Raw genomic sequence first — 23,145 nt, forward strand, 5'->3', positions numbered from 1 at the left:
AGGGATATGGTTTAGTGAGGACTGTTAGCATTAGGTCAGAGGTTGGACTCGATGATCTTGAGGTCTCTTCCAACCTAGAAATTCTGTGATTCTGTGATAAAGCAATACCACTTTCTAGTGGAAAAAGAAAAAAAAAAAAAAAGTTTGTCAGAAGCCCTCTTTTAAACAGCCTTGAGACAGATACTCCCTTGGTCTTACCTGTACAGCAAGATGACCTCTTGGCAATTCAAAAAGTCTAACAAAAAATGAGAATAACTTGTATATGGGATTCTCTAGCACTCCCATATCACTGGTAATAGAAGAAAAATTAATATTAGTTCCAATATGAATGGAGTGTTGGATTGACTGAACAGGGAGCTTTGAAATAAATATCTAAGAAATGTTTGGATGAAATGGACATCTTTACAGACATTTGGTCTGCATTTCTGAAATGTAGATGATTAAATCCACATTGTTGGCTTCTTCCCCCTCTGCACTATGTCTTTCTTTACATCTTGCAAAAAATTTATGAACAAAGTTATTGTAAATCTGCAATGTCTGTCTTGTCACTTAGATTCTTTTCAGAAATGCTGCCTTGCCAATGTAGACATACAATCCTGTATGATTAATATTTATTACTTATAATTCTAAATACAATGGAAGGTCACCAAAAATACCCCATGTAAAGGAGACTGGAGCCCTTTAAAACCTCACTGGTGATGGATCCTCAGTCTTGAGAACTGGGCTCAAAATCTTAGCAAAACACTTTTCTGTGTAGGATTTCCAGTATTTCCTGCTTCTGACTATGGCTGAAGCCAAAAAGCACAAAGGTGAGCAGAAGTTACAGATCTAAAAGCATGAGCCTAGATTTCAAACCCAAACAAAGGTCAGAGAATGCCTGAACCTGTCCATAATCTTGCATCAGCCTATAATAGAGTTATGAATAAAATGCAAAGCTAGGATGCAGAGTGAGACTGGAATAACCACAGAATGGGCACTGTAGCTGATGGGAAAACAGTTTATTTTTTACCTTCTTGTATCTATCAATACATTTGTCCAGATTTTTCATGTGTGTGATGTTGCTAGAAAAGTGAAAATATTTTGGTTTTGTATTACTGATTGAAAGAAAGGTAGTTTGTGGAATTTTCGGTTTTATAATGAAATCCTAAAAAGATTTTAAGACATTTTAAAGCAAACCATCTTACAAAGAGCTCATTGTGCCAACAGCTCATTTTCTCTTTGGTATAAGCTGAACCATTTTTAAACATCATTCTAAAAAAAAACAGATGTAATTTGAGGTTGCTGAGATCAAGTGATTGTGATTTGGCCCTCTTCTAGCAAAACTGAAGACAGATTCAAGCATTTCAGAACAGGATTCAGCAAACTGGTGAAGATCTGGAGACAGAAGAAATCAGGACAGCCCCTGAGCTGGTTCATTTACCCTGCCTGCATCTGCTGCATGTTTGTATGATCTTCTTTAGGGCACTAAATGCAATAAGCACAGAGCATGAAGCTGTGTCTGCCTCTGCATCTTCATTCAAAGATCACTGCCACTGTGATTAAGCAAAGCCGCTAACTGAAGCACAAACCTAGAGAGTGACAACTGAGGAAGATTTTGTTCGGCATGCTCATCGCCAAATCATACTGACAGTGAAAAAATCCCAGTTACCATCAATCAGACACCAGACTTTTCACTTGAAACAAATTTGCACAGTACTGCTAACTGACAGAGCCTTCTTGCTCAGCATGCTGAGTGAAAACAAAAAACAAAAGACAGACAGAAAGGACCAAGTGGATTAAAATAAATAAATAAATAATTGCCTTAATTTAAAAAAAAAAAAATCACAAATAATTCCAAACTCGTGAAGAAATATTTTTAACGAGCCACATGTGCTTGTGCAGACACTTCTAATCTCATTAGATTTTTCTGGCTACTATTAGTGTTCTCTGAGCCAGCTGATTTCTCAGCAATATTTTAAAGAGTGCAAGCACTTTGCCCTCCAGTCTAGCCGCTGTTCCAATAGCCCATTCTAGGGGAAGACTTGGGAGTTCATGGATTTTCTCTGGAGGTTTTGGAAAGTTCAGAAGAAATTGATCACTGCATGCGAAACAGCAGTCAGCCACAAACTATCTTCATAGTCAATGAGCAGTGCTCTGCTCCCAGCTGGGTTAGAGTGAAAAGTGGAATCGTCTCACCAAAGCCATGAGATGGCTTCAGATCGTCACCGCTGTCACACAGCAGAGGCTGGCTTTACGTGTTCTCTCCAGTCTTCTGGCTCTCTGGCTGCAAAGAGGTTCCTCGTAAGGTTTCCCCATGGCCTCAGCCTGGGGGTTCCCTCAAACCAGCACAGCTCTCTACAGCTCTGATCAGAAGGAGAGCCACACCAGGTGAGAGCTCAGCTTTATTTCATCTTTGAAAACAATCGTAAATGTTCCCAAACTGAAAACTGAGAGCCATGTACACCATGATACATATTAGGGCATGAGAATTTTATGCAAAAGAGCTGTCATTCTGGATTTGCTACAGTAATGTGCACATAATCACTACCCCAAAGCAGCTTTTTACAGGCAGATGCTCCAGATAGAACAAAATAATCAGCTTACAGAAACCAATCCAGCATCATTTAACCTCAATGGCTGAACCTTGGAGGAGTGGGACTAAAGCATCATGAGTGGCTTTGTCCTAGAGTGCTTGCCAACTTTCTGGCTGGAAATGTGCCTCCTCTCTGCTTTAGCCTGCCCTCTTCGAGGCTATCAGAGTGTACAGCTCCCTGGTAAGATGATGAGCGCTTGATGGTGACCCATCTGGAGCCCAAAGTGAGGAAAGTGTTTCCCCTGTCTGGAATTTGTATGCAGCAACAGCTTGCTCCTGCCTATCCACATTTCCCAAGATAGCAGTATAAAGGAACTGGCAGCCGTACAGTCAAGACGATGATATCCTACTTGGTTTGGTTAGCTGTGCCAATTCTGGCTATGGGCTTGACTCAATATGCTGCCCCCGTTAGTGCTGTCTCTACAAACTAGCAGATCCACTGGGCACTTTGGCATTAGCACCGCTCTTCCAAGGGCTGCCTGCTCAATTGCTCAATCACTCTCTTTTGCTTTAAACTTCAGAATCCAGAAGCATCATGTAAATTTTATGCAAAGTAGCATCTGCAAGTCTGACATATTCACTCAGGCTTCCCCCTCTTGCGCCAAGTTAAAAATAAATACCCTATAAACTCTTGGGCCTGCTAAGACAAAAAATGCATTCAGATAGTTTTTTTTTAAATATAACTGCTAAGAGCATTACTCCTTTAGGGTCAAACTGTTTTTTTCCCCCTCTCTCATATTTTGTTCCTGCCTCAAGAATTTCAACAGCACTGAAAAAAGTGTCCTTCAAATAGCCTACAAAAGAACCAGTTCTACATGTCCCTAGTTGACTTGCTTGATATTTCAGCTAATATCATATTTTCAAAACTCCAGAGAAAACAGGTGCTGATATACCCCAACATAAAACAAGGAACTAATAAAGTGGACTCTTTTCAAATACTGATTATGAGTAATACTAGTTGTGCCAGATCATAGGTTCAGTTTTCAAAGGGTCTCCACCCCCTACACTAGAGTTGCCTTCTCCTTTCCCCAGTGAGAGGCAGATTTGTCCTGACCAATACACTTGAACAGGTGAAGTCACAGGGATGCCAACCAGATAGCATAATGATAAAATATATCTTAAGGCAACAAGGAGAAGTGTCTGTAAAATGGGAATCCCCCAGGGATGCTGAGCCGCTGCAGGAGTCAGTTAGGACTTGCTGAGCCGCTTGGCCACATCTGCATAGGCTTGCTCGATTTCTTTGTCTGCTGCACAGGTGTTGGTGAATTCATCCCTGGCATATGCATTCTTCAGGTACCGCCAAAGGCCCGTCATCTCTGTTGGGAACTCAAAGTTGCGGTATTTCTTTGCAACAATCTAAACCAAAAGACAAAAGAGGGAGAGAAAAAATGTCCTGCTGGTAATGTATTTCCAGATTTCATTTTAGAGAGTTTCTTACTCTTTCTTGTAGTATAATTAACAGCAAAAGAGAAAAATGGGTAGTAAGATAATAGAGCGGGTTGCCCAGAGAAATTGTGTATTCCATTATTGGAAGCGTTGGGTTGAACAGGTCTTTGAGCACCCTGATCTAGTGAAAGATGCCCTTGCCCATGATTTTTAAGGGTTCCTTCCAACCCAAACTATTCTATAATTCTATATATGCTTCTTTTATATGCCTGGGGACACATGGGCTTGTAATACAAAGGCTTGAAGAGTGAACATTGGTTATCCCGTGTCTTGCATACTACTTGGCATAAGGACACTCTACTACAAGTGCCTGGCAACTATCTACAAATTGTGCCCTTTACAGTACCTAAAATTCATTAACTTCACTGTGTTATTTTCTAGTGTTTTCCATCATCTTTATGTGCATCATTTCTTAACTCTGAGATGCCAAATAAAGGATCTTATAGCTGAATCACTAATAATAATAATAATAATATTACATTTAGGGAAAGGCATTAGTAACAATTAATACATAACATTTTAATATTAGTTATTATATTTAACATTACACTACATTATATATTTACTATATTTATATTTGTTATATATGTAATATATTTTATTTGGCCAACGAAGTCAGAGGATATAACTACCTACAGCTGCTGGAAGGCTTTATCTGTGTTCTTGAAAAGGAAATATTCAGGGTGTTATGGGTACCATGACTGAGAAACCAAGATGACTTAGACATTATAAACAGCACTATTAGGATAAACTGGGGGGAGAAAATGATTATTTCAAGACTTGTTAGACTCGGAAATTGTCTATCAAGGGAAATTTTCGATTTCTAAAAACACTCAGGCCCTTATTCAGCAAAATATTAAAGTGCATACTTAATTTTAAGCACCTGTATAGTCCATTGAAGTCAATGGGACTAATCTGTGTTTAAAGTTAGTTGGCTGGTTAAGTTGGATTGGGACATTTCAATATTTCTGTAAGAATATACTGTATAGAATAATCTTGTGGTGACAGAATGAACTAGCTGATAGGAAGGGATGGATTAGCTGATTTAATGAGTGCTTCCAATCTCTAATTTTTCTGACAGTATAAAATTGTTCCTGAGCATAAATTACATACATATGTGCCACAGAGTTCCCCTTTATTCTTAAAGCACATGGTAGAGCTGTTTTCCATCTCAGATTTCTTAGGACAGTCATGTTCTCAGAAATGACTATGATTTGTTTTTATTACCAGCATCCACTTGGTATATGAGGCCTTATGCTGTCCTAAACTGCATTTAATTAAGCATTCTTGCCTTCAATGATATTTCATACACACATGGGGAAGATAAAACCTGCCGGGCAACTAAAGTCAAGATTTTCACAACTTCCAGCACCCATTTTTCATCAAGTGAAAAACTCTTAATACTTTACCCTTTTCTTCCATCTGTAAAATACTTTTCAGATAATATACTATAGTTATGCTTGTCTTAGAAATATTTTAAGCCTCTTTTGACATCTTTCACTTTATCCAAAGGAAGCAGGAGCCATTAAGGGGCCACACAGTGATTTTGCATTGTCTGACTCCAAAGCCACCAACGAAGATGAGCCAAAAAGAAAAAGAGCTAAACCTGTGAGGATATTATACATTTCTTACCTGGTGACTTATGCCTTTTTTCTTTTCTTTTTGCATGTGTGCAGTCAGCTTCCAGACTCAGTTTATGTTTTGGCTCACCGAGCCAAATTAGATGCATGACTTGGCTTTAATTCCTAGCTTTCTTGCTTGCCAAGGTCTGCCAGGTACTTGCTTTATTCTAAATAAACATGTAATCTGATAAATTAAATAAATGTAACATTTGGAAGTCAGGATGATGTACATCATTTGCACTGTACCAGCGACCATTGGACATCGTAAAACCTGGATCTCAGCATTGACTTTGATTTGTTAACTTCTCTGTGTGAAACACCAGCTGGAACAAATATTCCACCAAAAGATGGAATGTCTCTTAAGTTACAAATGGGTGGGAACTGACTAAAGTTTTGACATCTCTCTTAAGAATAATGGGAAGTAATTAATATGAAAGATGGCTTTTACCAGCAGCAGGGTGAGAATACAGAGACAGGATACCCAGATCTTAATGTTGTCTTTGCTACTAACCAGTAATGGGACATTTTCCCCATGTATTAAATACAAAGTGGCTTTAGTGAACCTGCAAGAAATACTGATGAAAATGTGTTTCAAGCTCTGCTTTTCAACCTGTATAATTGCTCAGCTATGCTAGGGAGCACAGAGTGAGTAAATACCTGGGAATTACATAGCGTGTAGCACAAAACCTCATAATGTATGAACCAGAGAACTTCCCTGGCTTCTTTGTCCATCATGTGGCACCTTTTACCTTGACAACATGGAGTTTGGGCAGAAGGTTGCAGTCAGCAAGGGTCAGGTCATCACCATCCAGAAACTTGCGTTTAGACACCTTCTCCTCTTCAGTGCTATTTGCATCAATCTCCTCTGGCAGTGGGGTCCTCAGATAGTCATCCAGCTTCTTCAGAGCCTTCACCAAACCTTTTTCAAGGGCTATGACAAAAAGGAACAAATAAGTGGTTAAGAGAGGGTGAGAATTATTTAGAAATACTCATCATCAGTGGCCATGACACTCAAGAAAACAAAAGGAAAAATACACACACACACACACAAAAAAAAAAAGTTGTAGTTTTACAATTCAACACTCTTCCAGAGCAATTAAAGGCAACAGCAACAATTCCAAAGATGCTAACCAGAACTCTATTGAGCTGTAAGATACACTATAACTGAAACAAAAGCAATATAACAAAAACTAAATACAAAGCTAGATAAAGGAGATGAGATAGTTAGCCATCATTAAGATTTCCCTTACTTCAGGTTCATTTAGGTGCAAATTCTCTCTTTGATATGTCTCAAAAGGAGTGCCACAATGGAGATAGGACTTCAGACCTCAATTATTAAAGACTGTCCCACACTGCTGCTGGCTCTAAAGCATTCAACACTTAAATTACACTTAGACTTAATGCACAGCAACATGTAAAAATTTTACTAGAAAAAATCAGCCTGGGCACAGAATTTGTGTTCATATGCTTCACCAGAAAGAAAGTAGAAAAATCTGATAATAACAGTATACTTATAGAAAACTGAACTGTACACATTGACTCTACACAGGCTTACATGTTATTTAAACAGCAAACGTTCTGGGGCAAGAAGGATCTTTTGCATCTCTGTTTGAAGGGTGACAAGCGTGATAGGGTCCTGGCCCCTGATAAGTGCCCCAAACTGTTAAAGCAATATAAATAAGAAACAGCAAGAATTTACAATGTGAAAAAATAACAACATGACTCATGGGCTTCAGGCCAGAATTTCAGCTGGTGAAAATTACCTGCCGTGATTTATACCTGCTGCAGACCTGGCCCAGAGTCAGCATTTAAGGCCTAATCCTGTAAAATCTTGTATCTCTGAGTAACTTACTGCCATTTAAACTTTAGGGAGACTACTCAATGTGTCGAGTTACTCATGCAGCATATCACTACAAAGCCTAGGGAGATAAATATGTTTATGGAGCACAACGTGAGCTTCAAAGGGCTGCCGTGTTTGCCCCATACAGGGCAGGTTGCTGGCACAGGTAGCTCTGCTGGCTCTGCTGTCAGCCACTCCTGTGTTTTTGGCACGGAGGGAAAGGCAGCATGTATGGGGCCATGGAGAGAGCAAGAGCTGAACACCACAGAACATGATTTCTCTGCTGCCCTGACATCCATTAAACCTTGTGCCAGGGGTGGAAGTCAGATTAAGCTGCCTGGTGCCTTGCTCCCACTAAAGCCTCTTGGCCAAGCAGCAGGGAACCACACCAGCTCTCTTGTGGCTGACTCTTAGACACAGTGGCAAATCCTGGCTTAATTGATTGACCAGAGGAATGACTGCAATCCAACTGAAAACACCCCAACAAACATAGCAGGGAGGAGAAGAATTTTATTTCTGAAAACAGATCATCTAAAGTGACTGAAGTGCTGCCATCCATAAAACAAAAGTGTTGCCATCCCTTATTTAATCAATTCAAATTGCATTTTGACACTGACATTCTGCCGTCAGATCCTGGCAGTGTTGTCTTTAATCATCTGCAGCTGTGCTCCACCACACAACTTCTGCTGAAGGGTAGTAACTGCCTTGCGTGTAATATTACCCCATGTGGCAGCACTCGAAAGATTTAGCAATCTCGTCTTGGTTTGACCCATAACACCTGTTGAATAGATCTCTTTCTCTTGGTCAGCCTCAGACTATATCCTCTTACAATGAATTCATTTAGGGACAATGGAATCAAATTACTGTAATTGAATTCAATTTTGCTCATTCAGATTTTAGAAAACTGATTTAACTCCAAGTATTTTCCAGCATCCCTTTTGCCCAGTAAGATCATTAGTTCTTTGAGTGATCTGTGCAGTATTTCCAGTGGAAATGCTACTTTAGATACACTATGCTAGTCCATGGGGTTATGTGTGTTTATAAAGACAGGACCATGTCCAGGTGACATGGATTTATGTAACTTTTTCTGGAACTTTTTGGGGCTTTTTTTTTCCCTCTTACTGATACATCAAAATGTGTCATAGTTGTCTCAAAAACAATGCCTGGAGTGGAGCCTATTTGTGACAGTGGGAAAAACATCTATCTGAATTCATACTTGGCTCTTTCTTACAGCTGCTTTAGGCCAGAAATAAACATATGTGCAGGGTTCAACACATCCGAGACCTCATTCACAGGCTCTGCTGGAACTCACAGGATCCTGAGATCTCCCACTGAAGCCACTACAAGGTGGGACCATTTCATATTCTGATAATTAAGAACTACTACTTCTGACGCCTGTGACCCCATTTAATTAATTAGAACTCTTCTGATCTCAGTAAAAGTCCCAGAACAGCCAGAAAATAGAAAGGCAGCAAACAAGGGAGAAATTACTTTCTTTCAACTGAATAATAACAGCATTTTGAAAAGCTAAGAGAATTACAAACCTAAAGTTGCAATTTCAAAATTTAGGTGCACAGGGTGGATTTTTTTAAAGAATTTTAAAAATTTCTTGAAATCTTGTCAAGACATTTTTTGAAATCCATATGCAAATACCCACATTGCTAATCCTAATTTCTAGGAGCCCTGTTGTATTCAGATTCCTCTATGTAAGAGAGGTAAAGCCTTAGTTTCCTTGAGAAGGTCCTCAGAGAAAGCCACACTTGAAATAGCAGGATGTGTAAAAGAATCTTGAAAATATTGAATCAAGAGGCTTATGAGCCTGATGTCTCAGACAGAGAGCGAAGTGTCTTGTACTGGTATGGGTGAGAGAACTGCTTCATGGATTTGAATTCACCAGTGACTTGCACAAGTGAGAGGTACCAAAAGCAGATCTGATTTTTATTTCTTACCAAATAAATTAAATAATAATAATAACAATGTGTGTGAAGAGCTGAGCTTTTAACAATGGTATTTCTCTGAAAAGTGGAAGACTGAGGTCCGAATGCCTTTTCAAGGTGGTCAGCCCAGACCTCCAAGATTAAATCCCACCAGTGGAGTATTGAGTAATCTGTACGGCTCTTCTGTGGAACTTTTGCACTTTCCATAAATTATTTCAATGGATCATCACTTAGGGCTGATAATAGGTAAAAGCCTGAAAAACTGTAATTTGATCTTTTATCTGGTCAATATTTAAGAAACTCCATTAAAGATGAAAAAACATGAGCAAAGACTGAGAAATAATCTCCTCCAAAAAATCCTACAGCTCTGAAGGTTTTGGGTCCCTTGCTGAGAGAAGAGCAGTCTCAGCTCACATTGCAGAGCAAACCAAGCAGAAGACAGATTTCAATCTGAACCTGCCACACCATGGATATTTTGTAAAAATCTGGATGACAACTATATGTTGTCTCCTTTGAGAACAAAAAGAGCAGGAGGCACTCACTAGGGCCTTGTGAATACCAGTCAAAACACTAGACTGAATGAAGACATTTCAAAAGATTTGACTAACTAAAGAACGTGCAGTTTTCCATTTGTGAATATATTACCCACAACAAATGTCAGAAGTGGCTAGACAGCTAATTCGCAATTTATCCTCATGGTAACATCATTAAAGAACAGAACAGGTTGGTTGATAAGAGCTGAAGCTCCATCCAAGTCAATTGTTGGGATTAATCTTCCCTAATGTGCATAAATAAAAATAATTGTTTTGAACTGAAGACCTTGATGTTTCTCTGTAGTTAGTGGAGTCTTCTTTTCCCTGCCGTTCATGGTGTGAGTGACCCTAAATCAGCTGTATGGAAAAATTTTCCTGAAGCAGCTCATCTCAGCCTTGTATTTTGCTGGTAACGTCAGGGTGGAGGATTCAATATTACAACACCAAGTGGAATTATGCCTGAGAATGTGGCTCTCTGCTGTTTTTGAAATTTCTACCTCCAATTTCTTCCCCACCCTGTAGACTCGCACTGTGATCTTAGAGATCCCAAATGTGACCAGCCCTGTGAGAGGAGCCCTGTCATCAGGTTACTGTTGCAACATCTGCAAATATCTGAACTCACAGAAGCCATCTTTCTGGCCAGTGAAATCACTAAGCAAAAGGACACGAGCAATGCATTGCCTCCACAGAGATGCACTGAATATAAATTCAAATTCCAATAAGTTTTACCCGTGGATATTCAAAATCCGTGGTGGAATCTCCTCTTTCACCCTTCACTGCTGTGTTCTGGGTTATTTATGCAGCCAAAGACAATTTACATCAGACACAATCCTGCTGTGTCATCCCAACAATAGTGAACAACGCTATCAGTAAAAAAAAAAAAAAAAAAAAAAAACTCACGAGCTCTGTGAGTTTCCTCCTCTCCACAAAACTATGCTTTTATACAACTTTCCTTAAGAATTCTGAGTTAGAAGCCAGAAAAATAGCACTTTCCAACCTCAAAGCAACCACAGAACACTTAATGAATGTATTACCATCTGTCAAATGCACGGGGTGAGGTTCAATTTAGCTGATGATACCTAATTCACAATGACGCTCTGTTTTCAGCAAAAGGTTACTTGATGTTGAACAATGAGATTAACAAATCCTGACATGCACAGAAATACAAATAATGTAACAAAAGCTAATAATTGGCAAAATTGTGCTCTCAGTTACACTGACATAAAAGAGGAGTAACTCCACATTGTCAACAAGCTATTCCATATTTACTCCAGTTCAACCAAGACCAGATTTGGCTCTGTTATTCAACTCTTCAAGCAAAAACTTCCTTAAACTATTAGCCTGTGCAACTATTTCCAGGGGACAAAGAGAAATCCTTCTGTTTTGAAACATTTATACCACTGAATTGAACTGAACAAAACATAGGAAAATGTAAATGCACAGAGCAATCCTGCAAGTCAGGAGAAGGGCCAGAGTCAAAGATTCATTAGTAGATAGTTTGGGTGAAATTTTGGCCAAACTGAAGCCTGTGAAAGTTTTGCTGTTGACTTCAGTGGGGTTAGGATTTCTCCAGCAGCTTTTAAAGCCAAAAAAGGACTATTAGAATCATTTAATCTGACCTCCTGAATAATAGTGGCCATAAAACTTCCAGCGTTGTAGGTTGTTTCCATCTCTATTTTCTATGGGTCAAATAAGGCTGAAGCAAAATGGAAAGTAACTAGAAAGTAGTAAAAGAAAAATGGTTCGGAAAAAGTAAAACTGATTCAGACCATCCACACCCACTGCATTTGCAGAGGTCAGACAAGGACTCTTCTTCCCCTTCCTTGAACTCAAATATTTCCTTCCTTGTTTAATGCTGGGACGAGGAGAAATAGCAAAGCAGACAAAGCACATAAACACCAATCTCTGTGGCCTGAAGGAGCCACTGGAAGGCAAATCATTCCATCTTAAAATAGTAGCCTAAGAAAAGCTGAATTACCACCAGAAGAGCCTTGCTCTCTCTTTTGAGAACAGGCAGACTGGCCGCCTAAATTTAAAATAGCTAAAATTGGGTGAGATGACTCCTGGTTTACGTGTCTGAGTGGAACCATTTGCAGGATGAGGATTTTACTTGCTGGTTATTACAGCAAAGCATGGACAGCACAATAAAAGCAGTAAGAACAATTGATTCTTTGGTCAAATTAAACATAAAAACTATTTGATCTACATTAAAAGAGAGTAAAACTGCTTACATTTTTAAAACAGTCTTAAAGAAAAATAACATAAATTTTCCAAAGGTTAAAAACAAAAGGAAAATTGTGTTTTAGGTTGTTTGTTTAAGTCATGCCTACATGTTCAATCATTTTCAGGTGACTTTCCAAATATTTATAATCTTTGAATTAAAATTTTCATTTTTTTTTTTCCAAATTCAAAAAGAGGAAGAAAAAGAAGAATCCTTTGTTTCAAAAAGATTAGGAGAAAATACTTTTTCTTTTCAGAAGTCATTATTCACCACATTCAGCTCACATTTGACCATAATTTAGAATACCAACACCTCCCGTGGTATTTTTTTTGTCAAATAAACATTTTATCACAAAATATTTTGTCCAAGCCAAAGTAAAATATATGTGGCCCTCTTCAAAAGGGAATACCACTGATAGCACTGTGACAACAAGACTGAAAAGTCATTGAAGTCCAGCAATATGATGGCATTTGCAGCTATCATCTGAAATCACTTGAGACTGACCTCAGCAGAGTTGCAAGTTTCTTAATTGTCAAGCCTAGGCAAGTTCAACAAACAGTGATCCATGTACAAAAATGAACAATGATTCCTGCTGCTACCCTGGACAACTGATTGATGCTTTTTCTTTTTACTGCTTTCTTCCACTGCCCTCCAGTAAGATTTATCCTGTAACACACGCAAATGAACTTGGTGAAATATGCAATGAGGGAAGAGAGGGAACAGTACATAAATATTCACAGTCTCACACAAACAATCTGAGATTTATTTCTCCTTTAAAAAAACAAACCACCTTTCCTGATCACTTCCAGATTCACAGAGTTTGATATTATATGAGACCCAATACTGTTTTCTGGTAGGAGAGGAAAACCAGCTAAGAAACAGCAATTTAAGGTAAGAAAATAATATCATTCTACTAGTCTGACAGTCTGATTAAAGACCAAGGATTCATATTTTCACTCTCTTTTTTCTACATCCTGCTCATTTTTTATTTTTTTTTCAGGCAGGCTCAACAGAGTATTGTAACTTTAATCTGGATAGATTAATCCTTCTCACATGGAGGAGCTGCGACTGCAATATGTATTACTGCCACTGTACTGCATATTGAACAGTTTATATTTCTCCCCGTAATTTCAATACAACCCTGGAGATTTGAGTGCTGCCTTGATTTCCTCTGTTTAGCCATTTAAAAGACAGGTGTCTCGTCTCAGCTGGTTTTGTAGGCTCCCTCTCTGCCCAGAGGTACAGAGCATCTCTGGAGAGCAATCCCCTCCAGCTGCCCGACACCTGATGCAAGCTGGTGACTCACGCCACTCATGCCCTTCTTGCTGCACGAATCACACATGAAACCTAAAGGACTAGCTCAGACTAGACACCTAACTTTCGGGAAGGTGAAGTTGGGCAAGATGAATCCCACCCTTGGACTATAATTTCACAGTTCACCTAAGTGATGTTAGGATAATACCCACCATTCTTTTAAAGTTACTGAGATATTTAGGGTTCACACCCCAAAGGGCAAGTACATCACTGATTTGAGCATTGCAACATCCCATTTCCAGGCATATTTCTGCCCTATAAAATCCCCAGTTCTAAGGAGGATCTATATTGAGAGGCAAATGAGTGGTTAGTCACTAAAAGGAGAAGGATGGAGGTGTGGCTCCCATGCATCCAAGACATTAAGATGCCTAACTCTGGGCCAAAGGTAGTTTCTGGGGTGAGTCACCTCTGCTATTAAAGATGTTCCACTCTAGATAAATAATTCAATATTCACTAGAATAGAGACTTGAGCATGTTCCCACAATAAAGGTAAATGTCCACACTGAAAAGTAGCAATCCTCCTGTCTGTTTCCACTCGTTTAATAAATCAATGAAGACCTTGTTGTGTACACAGAGGAGAACCGAGCATAAATAGGCACATATTTTCCATGTACATACATTCCGTGTATGTCCACTGAGAACAGTGGAGTTGCTAAACCCCAAGAGCACTGCAGCCAGATCTCAGGGGAACATGGAGCTGAAATAGAGACATTAGATAACCAAAGCAACCTTAGGAAACCAGACACCAGAAAATCTATTGAGGTACTTACGGGTGGGACTCACCTTGTCTACCTTCAGCTATCTAAATGTTAGGTATCTAGTCTAACCTAGCTGTCCAGGGCAGATATATTAATAATGTTAAAATGCAACACTAAAGGAATTTCCCTTCCCTTCCTACCCCATCTACAAACATCTAGGATGTGGACTGCTCAATCAGAGCTTCATCCTAAAGGTCTGGGATATTTTGACAGACCTGTCAAACTCCACAAAAAGCACATTGCTATATACTTGAGCAGAAACCTCAGTTCCCCAGGTAAATTTCCCTCAGCCAGAGCACAACGATTCACAGGAGGTTACCTGGATTTGGGAGACCTGAGTTCAAGTCTTTTCTTCCAAGCTATTCTACATGACCTTACATAAATGATTTAAATTCTCTACTTCCCATATACAAAATAAGGATGATAGCACTCTTCAACCACAAACTTTACATTGGTAAAAGCAGTAATGTACCAGCTATGAATATTTGTTTTAGGTTAGAAAGAAATAAACTGTAACTACAACAAAAGTAAGAGACATCATCCCATTTTTGTGGTAGCATCTGTCCTACTCCCAAATTAAACCTGTTGAAACAGGTGAATTGATAACGTCTTCAAAAAGAAAACTAAACACATAATTCTCAAGTTTCTAGAAAGTTTGTTTTGACTTGGTTGTAGTTTTAGGTTAAATCTCATGTTTATTCCTTCCCTTTTCTTTGTTTTAATGTGGAGGCAAGAAATAAATATAATGTGTGTAATGTTATCATGAAGAACACAACTGGAGTACCTCCAAACTGGAGCTATTTTTTAAGAAAACCCAGGTGTTAGAGAAACACCAAAAGCAAGGTTCATTTCCAAGTCTCCTAGGAATCCAAGTGACCCTGAGGGCAGGAAGCAACTGAATGTAAAACTACTGGCCTACATGTGCCCCAGGAAGGGTAGTACCTAACTTGCATTTCACAAATCATTGTAACCCTATAGCAGCATGTAAGTGACAAGCATCTCTTCTAGATCACGTCCCCAAGGGCCTAATCCTGACATTTGCAATGCTAGTCTTGTGCAGGTGTCCCTAACCAAGTGTAGACAAGCAGCAGCTGATTTGCATCAGAACCCTGAAAAAAAAAAAAAAAAAAAAAAAAAAAAAAAAAAAAGAAATCCCTACGCATTATCAAGCCATTTAGTTATAGCATGAGATTATCACTCTGGTATCTTGATTTTTAAGGTACTGTGTTTTTACTCTGAGTGTGAAGTTTTGTTTTACTAGCACAGAGCAATCAAGGTGATTCTGGGACTGACAAAAAAGAATTAGCTACATTTTTCTGCATTAAAATAAGGGGAAAGTTAGCTTCTGGTAGAGCATGTAACTGGGCTTCTGTGACAGTGTTGTGGGGACCCCTTGTGTTCTAATGTTTAAGCAAAGAAAATTGTTCTACAGGCTGTTGATGCTTCCAACTTTAAGATTAATTTATTTAAATCCTGGAGGTATAGTGGAATAAAGTCCCCTTTTCTTTACAGCGGGATAATCCCAATTGCACTCCAACAATTCCAACTAAGTTATTTCACTTAAACAGCAGCGAAGACACATGAGAGGGGAGCAGCAATGCCTAGCCAGCAGAATCTGAGAATGAAATTTTAAAGCTTATTGGGTCCCCAAATCCCTCTGTTCACTTAGCAGATCTCAGCCTCAACTTATTTTTATTTTAATGTTTCTGGTATCCTCAGGTTCTGCTGGCTAGGCACTGCTGTTTCCCTCTCATGTGTCCTTTGTGCTCAAAAAAATCATTACTGAGATATATTAAAAAAATAAATAATGAGGCAATAAGAATTACAAATGACTTGCGTCTTTAGTCTATTCCACTGTTTCTCTGCTTTTGAGATTTTTTTTTGAAACCCCACTAAATGACTTAGGGATCATCATGCTTGTGCCTTAACTTCAGTGTTCTGAAAGGAGCAGCAGCAAAAAGATTAAATTATGCTGGGATGCCTAAAAAATTTCCAAACAGTAGTAAGGAGGTCATACTCCCTCTTTTGCAACAACCCTGTTGTGACAAGTATTAAGAACATTTTTCCCAGTTCTGGTGTCCCCGATGAAAAAAGGCTTTGGAAATTCCAGAGAGAGGTTAAAGGAGAACAAAAATATAGTGCTCAAGGACTGGCAAACAAGCCTCAAAATCTCAGGTTTGAAGAGTTTATTTGTTTGACTTATCAGAGAGAAGGCCAGGAGGCTAAATGTGTGCAGCTACTCACCCACGGGCAAAATATCTGTGAGGTGTGAGTGAGCAATGTGAGCAGAGCTCTGCTGACAAAGGCACGGAGAGGTCTAATGGCTGGAAGCTGGACAAATTTCAGTTTCCACATTGCCAAAGCACTGCACTGCTTAAGGAACAAGTAGGAGGGAGCAGAGGCAGACTTAACTTCTTGGGGTGTTTATAAAGGGACTAAGAAAAGGGATTTTTAATCCAGTTCTGGCAGAAATGGGAAAAACTGGGCTAGAGAGGGATAATGCTGCATGGGAAGGACACAGTCTAGGTACTTTTACATCCTTAGTGTCATCTCTGATGTCCTGCAACAAGGACGGAGCTGGGTTGCCTGTGCCACCCTCACTGTCAGAGAGAATTTGCTACTCGATAGTAAGGCAGTAACTGCAATTAAATCTCATCTCTCAATATTTGATCACAGTATCAGGGGAGCAGCTGGATTTTGGATTAGAAGGACCAATGCCTTGAACTCAAGGATAAAGTATTGCTGTGTAGATGCCTTCCTCGCACTTTTAGGGTCATCCTGACTCCAGGTTAAGGTTCAAAATATTTTTTTTTCAGCTTTGACTCGCTGAGTCACCAGGGATTCACCTTCTGCAGTGCAGAATATGGACCAGTTATTGCCATCATCTGAGCAGCTCTCATTCAATACATTTCCCCCATAGAGGGGCATTGTGCATCAAAGAAACTTCAGTTTCTCCTATTCTCTGCTCAAATGGAAAATAACTTATACTCTAAAGGACTGAAATACTAACATATTTGTTAATGGGTGAAACTGGCTGGGTTGTGCTTTGCAAGAGATCTTAATAAAAAACCCAAAGGTCCTTCTAGCCTCAAACTCTGTGAAATTACTTATTTTTTCAATCAGAAAAATAATAATAATAATAATAATAATAATAATAATAATAATAATAAATCTGGATATTAGAAAAGAACTGCGTCTCCATTTCTCATTTAGTCACCTTTTTTTTTTTTTTCCAGCACTGTTTTCAAGCTAAATGTCAACTATTTAAGATCCCCTTTAATAAAGAAAATTAGCAACACTGATTTTCAGTTGTCTCATTCTTCTCTTCCCACTTATTTTATGAAGAACATTTGCATGCATAAAACAAAAAAATATGTTTTGGGAAAAACAGATTCTGGGCCAATCCTTCTCCCTTTGAAGTCACTAACAGTTTTGCAAACTTACTTCAGCAAAATCAGGAGCCAGTCGCCGGGCTCTCTCTCATGTGATAGCTCACTCTACCATTGCTAAATATAAGCCTATGAACCCTCTTGGGATCGTAGGACCAGTTGGGTGCTTAATTCTAGACATTTGCTCATGTAAGATTTGGATATTTACTGAGTAATGCCATAACTCCATTGAAATCTTGATGCATGCGTAAGATGCACCAAGTATATGGCAACCAGTGAAGTTACCCACCCGTGCGAAACAGCAGAGCAATGAAGTTAAAACTGAATCCTAAATAATAATGTAATTTAGGCCTCCCATTCCAGCAGCGAGGCACTTAATTCCTCCCAGGACTGCTGCCGCCAGATTGCTCTAATCCATTTCCAGCTGTGCTACCGCTCCTGTGTGCAAGCGAGGGAGCTCGGCTGGGAAACAGAACAAAGAATCCCAGTGCAGCCAGCAGCACTTGGAGGAATATTCAAACACACAGGGGAAATAATTCCCTCTTAAAGAAGAGCATCTGCCAACTACTGTTCCCATTGCAAGGATTTCAGTCTAGGCCTGGCCTGTGCATATAGGCCCTGATTCAGCAAATGCTCGGGAACATGCCGTCATTTGAGCGCACCATTAACTTTGTGGACTTCAGCACATGTTGTCACCTAATTTCTAGGGTTTTTCATATTCTCTGTCACATATGTGTATAAATATATCTATTCTTTCTTTCTTTTTTTTTTTTTTTTTCTCTCTCCCTCCATATGGCATGCTGTGCTCTCAGAGCTACATTGACATGCATACACAGATGTGTCAGAAAATGATGTCTGTGAGTACATTAATGGTAAATGTTTACTGTTCCCAGAGAGCCTGCAGCTAAGTGTGCTAATCAGCATTACCAAGTCCCTGCCTTGGAGGTCCTGCAGTCTGACCACATCTGGACTTACAGAGAGTTCTAGTCTTCTACTGGCTTCAAATATTATTTTTCTCATTTCCATCAGGAAATCTTCATGCCTTAATTAGCAAAATTAAGTTGGAAGGTCTTAGAGGAATAAAAAAAAAAAATAAATGATACGAAAGTTCAGAAACTTTCCCTAGTAAGGTACATGCTTCTAAGGTTAAGGCGATAGCTTGTTATCACTTTGGAAAACTGAAAACCTCTTCCTTCCAATGGCATAAAATTTCAGTTCTTACTTTTGGCAGGTCAAAAGATATCGGTCCTTAAACCTGTCACTGGTACCAGACAGAATATTGATGGCTCTGGGCCTCCAGCCAGAATAATTTTGAGGGAAGTATTCAAAAAGTTATTTCTCCAGCAAACTTCTTCTGTAAAATGCTGTTTCTGAGCATTTTAAGACTGGTCTTTGATTACTGGGCATAGTGGAGATAACGCAATTTAGGATGGATGCTGAGTGCAACTTGTTGCACTCCTTAACAAGTTCGCACACAGCTATCACCACTATTTTAGTGATCTTTATTTGTGTATTTTTATAAAAAGACAGAGCGGAGAACAGTTTTATTAACATATCATGAGTGAGTTATACGGGTCATCCCAAATGAACAGCAATAAAATCTTTATATCACACTCACCAACATGTATTCGGTACTTTATGTGCCACAAATGTTGCAGAAAAGCTATTTTACATATGTTTTAAAGACTGGGTATTTTTTTATACTAGGACTGGTTTTGTAAAGCTGCCAGGCACTTTAGTTACCGCGAACCCAACAGTACTCAGCTCAGAGGGAGCCATAAAAACTTGTTTAAAATGTTCTAAAATAGCTTTTTTGTCTGTCAAAATGCCACAGTTAAAGATCTGTCATCCTGAGACGTTCCATAGTTAGAAAGCCCATCATAAAGCAACTCCTTTTCTCTAAAATGATTTTAAAATCTATTTCTAGTCCATCCTGGTTGCACGACAGAGAAAACTTAATATCATCACAGTGTAGGACAAATTATGGCTCATGCCGGGTCTTGGACAGGTGTGGGGGGTTGTGGTGGAAAAGGGAAATTCTGCAACTAAAGAGGAAGAAGGAAAAATTTAATGGCAAGTTGATACACAGACACACATATATACCTATATATTTATATGGCACCTTGAAAATCTATGCAGAAGTTGTAAAGCATTAATATCGGTCCTGAGTTAGAGCCTGCTCCAAGATTCCTGCTGAAGGAAACTCCTGATCCATCTAAGGGCATTCAAACAGCTTTTTTACTTTACCTTGCTCCATTAAAATCAACAGGAGCTTTGTCAGGAACTTTGCTGAGCAGGGGCTGAAGCTTTTAGGCACAGAAAATGACAGAAAGATCAAAGGCTTGGGACAAGCTGTGTCACAGCTACAACCTGACCTCTTTGGATGCGAAAAGCCAGGCTGGAAGGAAGCAAGGTGACCTGCTGCCCTTCCCCAGTGGGCAAGAAGATGCTTTGGGGAAAGATGCTGTGCTCCCCTGTGCCTGCCTGTATGGTGATGGAGAGCATACCAGACCCCATTTGTTGGGATGACACCAGCTGACCCACAACATCAAGGAGCTCACCACAAAGGGTCTGCACCGCAGATCCATCACTGCAGTAAATATTCAAGGTGGGTTTCTGTAGGGAATTACTATTCTGCTGGTTTAAGGAGGTATGCGATGGCTTCTAGAAAGGACCAGAGCACACTGTCCAGCCTGTGCACCTACCTATATGGGGTGTCTGACTCTTCTCAGCAGAAGAAACTCCACAGAGTCACAGCAGCTTAAAACTGATGTAGGCCAGCCTTAATCCCAGCCCTGTCCATGTTTGCATACCTACTGTATGCACACACACTCAGCACACGAAGAGAGACATTTCCCACCTCACGCGCTTAACCACAGAGTGTGATGTAGCTACTGAAAGAGGTGAACAGCATTTAATCACATGTAAGTTAATGATTTAAATGCTCTTTTATTTTTGGCCTCTTGATGTAAATCCAAACCAGACACGTGGAGTCCTCTGGTCAGACGGCTGGAAATTCCTGTGCACGAAATCATGCTGGTGGTCTCCCAGCTCAGTGCCTTCTGAAGAGCTGTACAGTGAAATATCCTTCCGTACCACTAATGAATGCGCCCACCCACACTGGAGCTGGTGCCCCCTAAGAACTCAATTCAAGAACAACTTTTTAAGCTCATAAATGAAATCAAAGGGCTCATTCTATGAGCCAAAGAACTTAGAATTTGAGGCGGAATGGTTAATGGGTGGTTACTACAGGCTGTCCCCTTGGTTTGCAGTATACAGGCTTGCAAGAAAAATAATAAGCAGGATACTGAATACGTACACAGCATTCCAATTAATTAAATTGCATCCTCCTCTGATGAATAGATAAGTTGCTACTACCCTGGTTACTGTACAGAGCTTGAGTGATTTGCTCAGCATCAACAAAAGGAACCCGAGTAAGCTCCCAGGACCTTGGTTTCTTTCCTTATGCTCAGACAAGGCCTCCTGGATATTACACAGCTGCAAAGCAGCCCCAAAGTCTCAGATTTGTCATGCAAACTTGAGCAATGTGAACCTGAGGAAGAGATAATTTTGAAGAATACTGCCACTGCTTTCTTCCATGAAGGAGAATGAGCCATGAAGTGAATGAGCACTTCTCATAATTTTGAGTGGCCAAGTCCAGTGGCAAGGGTCGGAGGACTGAATAACCCAGTTGCGCTATCTAAGCCAGATGTGGCCCTGTTCTTGCAATGAGATGATCACTCCTTCAGAGAGGTCTGTTATAAAATTATCGAGTGACATGGGGGGTGGAAGGAATCAAGCCCGTTGTAATTGAAGTGACTTGAAATAATAAATGCACACACTTTCTTTAAACACAGCTTGCCACATCCTGAGAATCTGGAATCAATTCCTTCCCTTTCAAGAAGCTTAAAAGTGGTGGGACTTTGATATGGCATGAGCATGTTTGCTTCTGGGCTTACAGCCCTAGCCAGCCCATTCCAAACCTTTCAACATTTTTATATTATAAGACAGAAAAGTTAGCAAAACAAAGATGGAAAAAAAGCATCAGAGATTCAGGGAGCTATTAAATCAGGGCAGTCTAGCTGCCAAATACCTTTGGTAAGTGAATGAATCATGATCAATAACATATTGCCATGCAGCCTTACACGAGAAGGTTATCACCTGTTTCTGTGCCAGACATGAAACATAATGGCATGTGGCTAATGAAGTACTGCATGGATCCAGAAGAAAAAAAAAAAAAAAAAAAAAAAAAAAAAAAAAGGAAAGAAAGAAAAAAGAGGAAAAAAAGGATAAAAAGGAAAAAAAAAAGGAGGAAGGAAGGAAGGAAGGAAGGAAGGAAGGAAGGAAGGAAGGAAGGAAGGAAGGAAGGAAGGAAGGAAGGAAGGAAGGAAGGAAGGAAGGAAGGAAGGAAGGAAAATAGAAAGAGAGAGAGAGAGACAGAGAGAGAGCGAGAGAGAAGAAATGGGTGTGGGGGAAGTACTATTATTCTATGTGATTTTAAAACATTGTACCTCTAAGTAATTTAAATTCATCCAGAAAAATACAATTTTTTCCTTGAAAATTTTGTCAAAATCCATAGGTTTCTATGAAGCACTTCTCTTCTGACAATGTCACATTTGTAGGAGGAAACTGTCTTGGCAGAAGGAAACCTAGTATTTCAGGGAGATGTTTCATCCTTGATTGTAAAGCTTCCTGCTTTATACATTCACATATTTGCCAGCAGAGGGTATCACAATCTTAGAAACAAACAAACATATGTATCATTGTGTCTACTTACATGTAAGAATTCAAACACTAAACCAAGAAATTACAAATCTTATTTTTTTCATGACATTTCCACTTTCAGGGATTAAAAAAATAATAATAATAATAATAATAATAAAAAAAATCAGACGCTTAAAGGCTACAGGCTCTGTTATTACTGCCTTCTCACCACCTCTCCATAACAAATAGCCAAGTGATGGCATCACTTGAAGTCTGAAATTGTTGTACAACCCTAGCTGTAAACCCTCCTGGGAGAAACACTAGTTTAGGCTTATCTTTGGCATGCATTGGGTTCTCATTAACTCTCACATCCAGTATCCTCCTACTGTGTAAATCTCATTAATAATCCCAACCACTTCACACCACTTTTCCACAAAGATTTCATAGCCACAGGCTGTAGTAAGAGCTCATGTTACTTAGATCTCATGATCTCTGCTAAACCAGGATGCCCTGAAGAATGATCATATATAATTTTACCTAACCACACTTCTTACAGTTAGAGATCAGTGGATGCTACAAATTCCCATCCTGATATCCCGTGCCTCAATGAATTCACCTCCCTGACTTCCAAGTTAAGAGACTATAATTTAAACAACCTGATGTTTGGTGATTTAGGATACTTGGTATCCAACATTCTCCTATTCCCAACCAAAAACAATTAGAATTATTTTTGATGTAATAGTCTGGGGTCTCCATTCTGCTTTGGTTTTATTGACAAGTGTTCTTCTATTTTGATCATGTACAACAGA

At 39.4% G+C, this 23,145-nt stretch overlaps 1 protein-coding gene across 2 annotated transcripts in view; it reads right to left on the reverse strand.

Moving 5' to 3' along the window:
* Positions 1–983: 983 nt before the first annotated feature.
* CLIC5 (chloride intracellular channel 5) overlaps positions 984–23,145 on the reverse strand; it is a 68,440-nt gene continuing 46,278 nt past the window's right edge. For both annotated transcript variants that reach the window (XM_084512379.1, XM_084512380.1), the window contains exons 5-6: positions 6,390–6,571; positions 984–3,928 (exon numbers count right to left, since the gene is read on the reverse strand). In XM_084512379.1, coding sequence (XP_084368505.1) covers positions 3,761–3,928; positions 6,390–6,571 — 350 coding nt within the window. In that variant the 3' untranslated portion in view covers positions 984–3,760. The remainder of the gene's footprint in view (positions 3,929–6,389; positions 6,572–23,145) is intronic.

The sequence above is a fragment of the Aythya ferina genome (genome assembly GCF_964211825.1).
Source record: "Aythya ferina genome assembly, chromosome: 3".
Taxonomy (NCBI): Eukaryota; Metazoa; Chordata; class Aves; order Anseriformes; family Anatidae; genus Aythya; species Aythya ferina.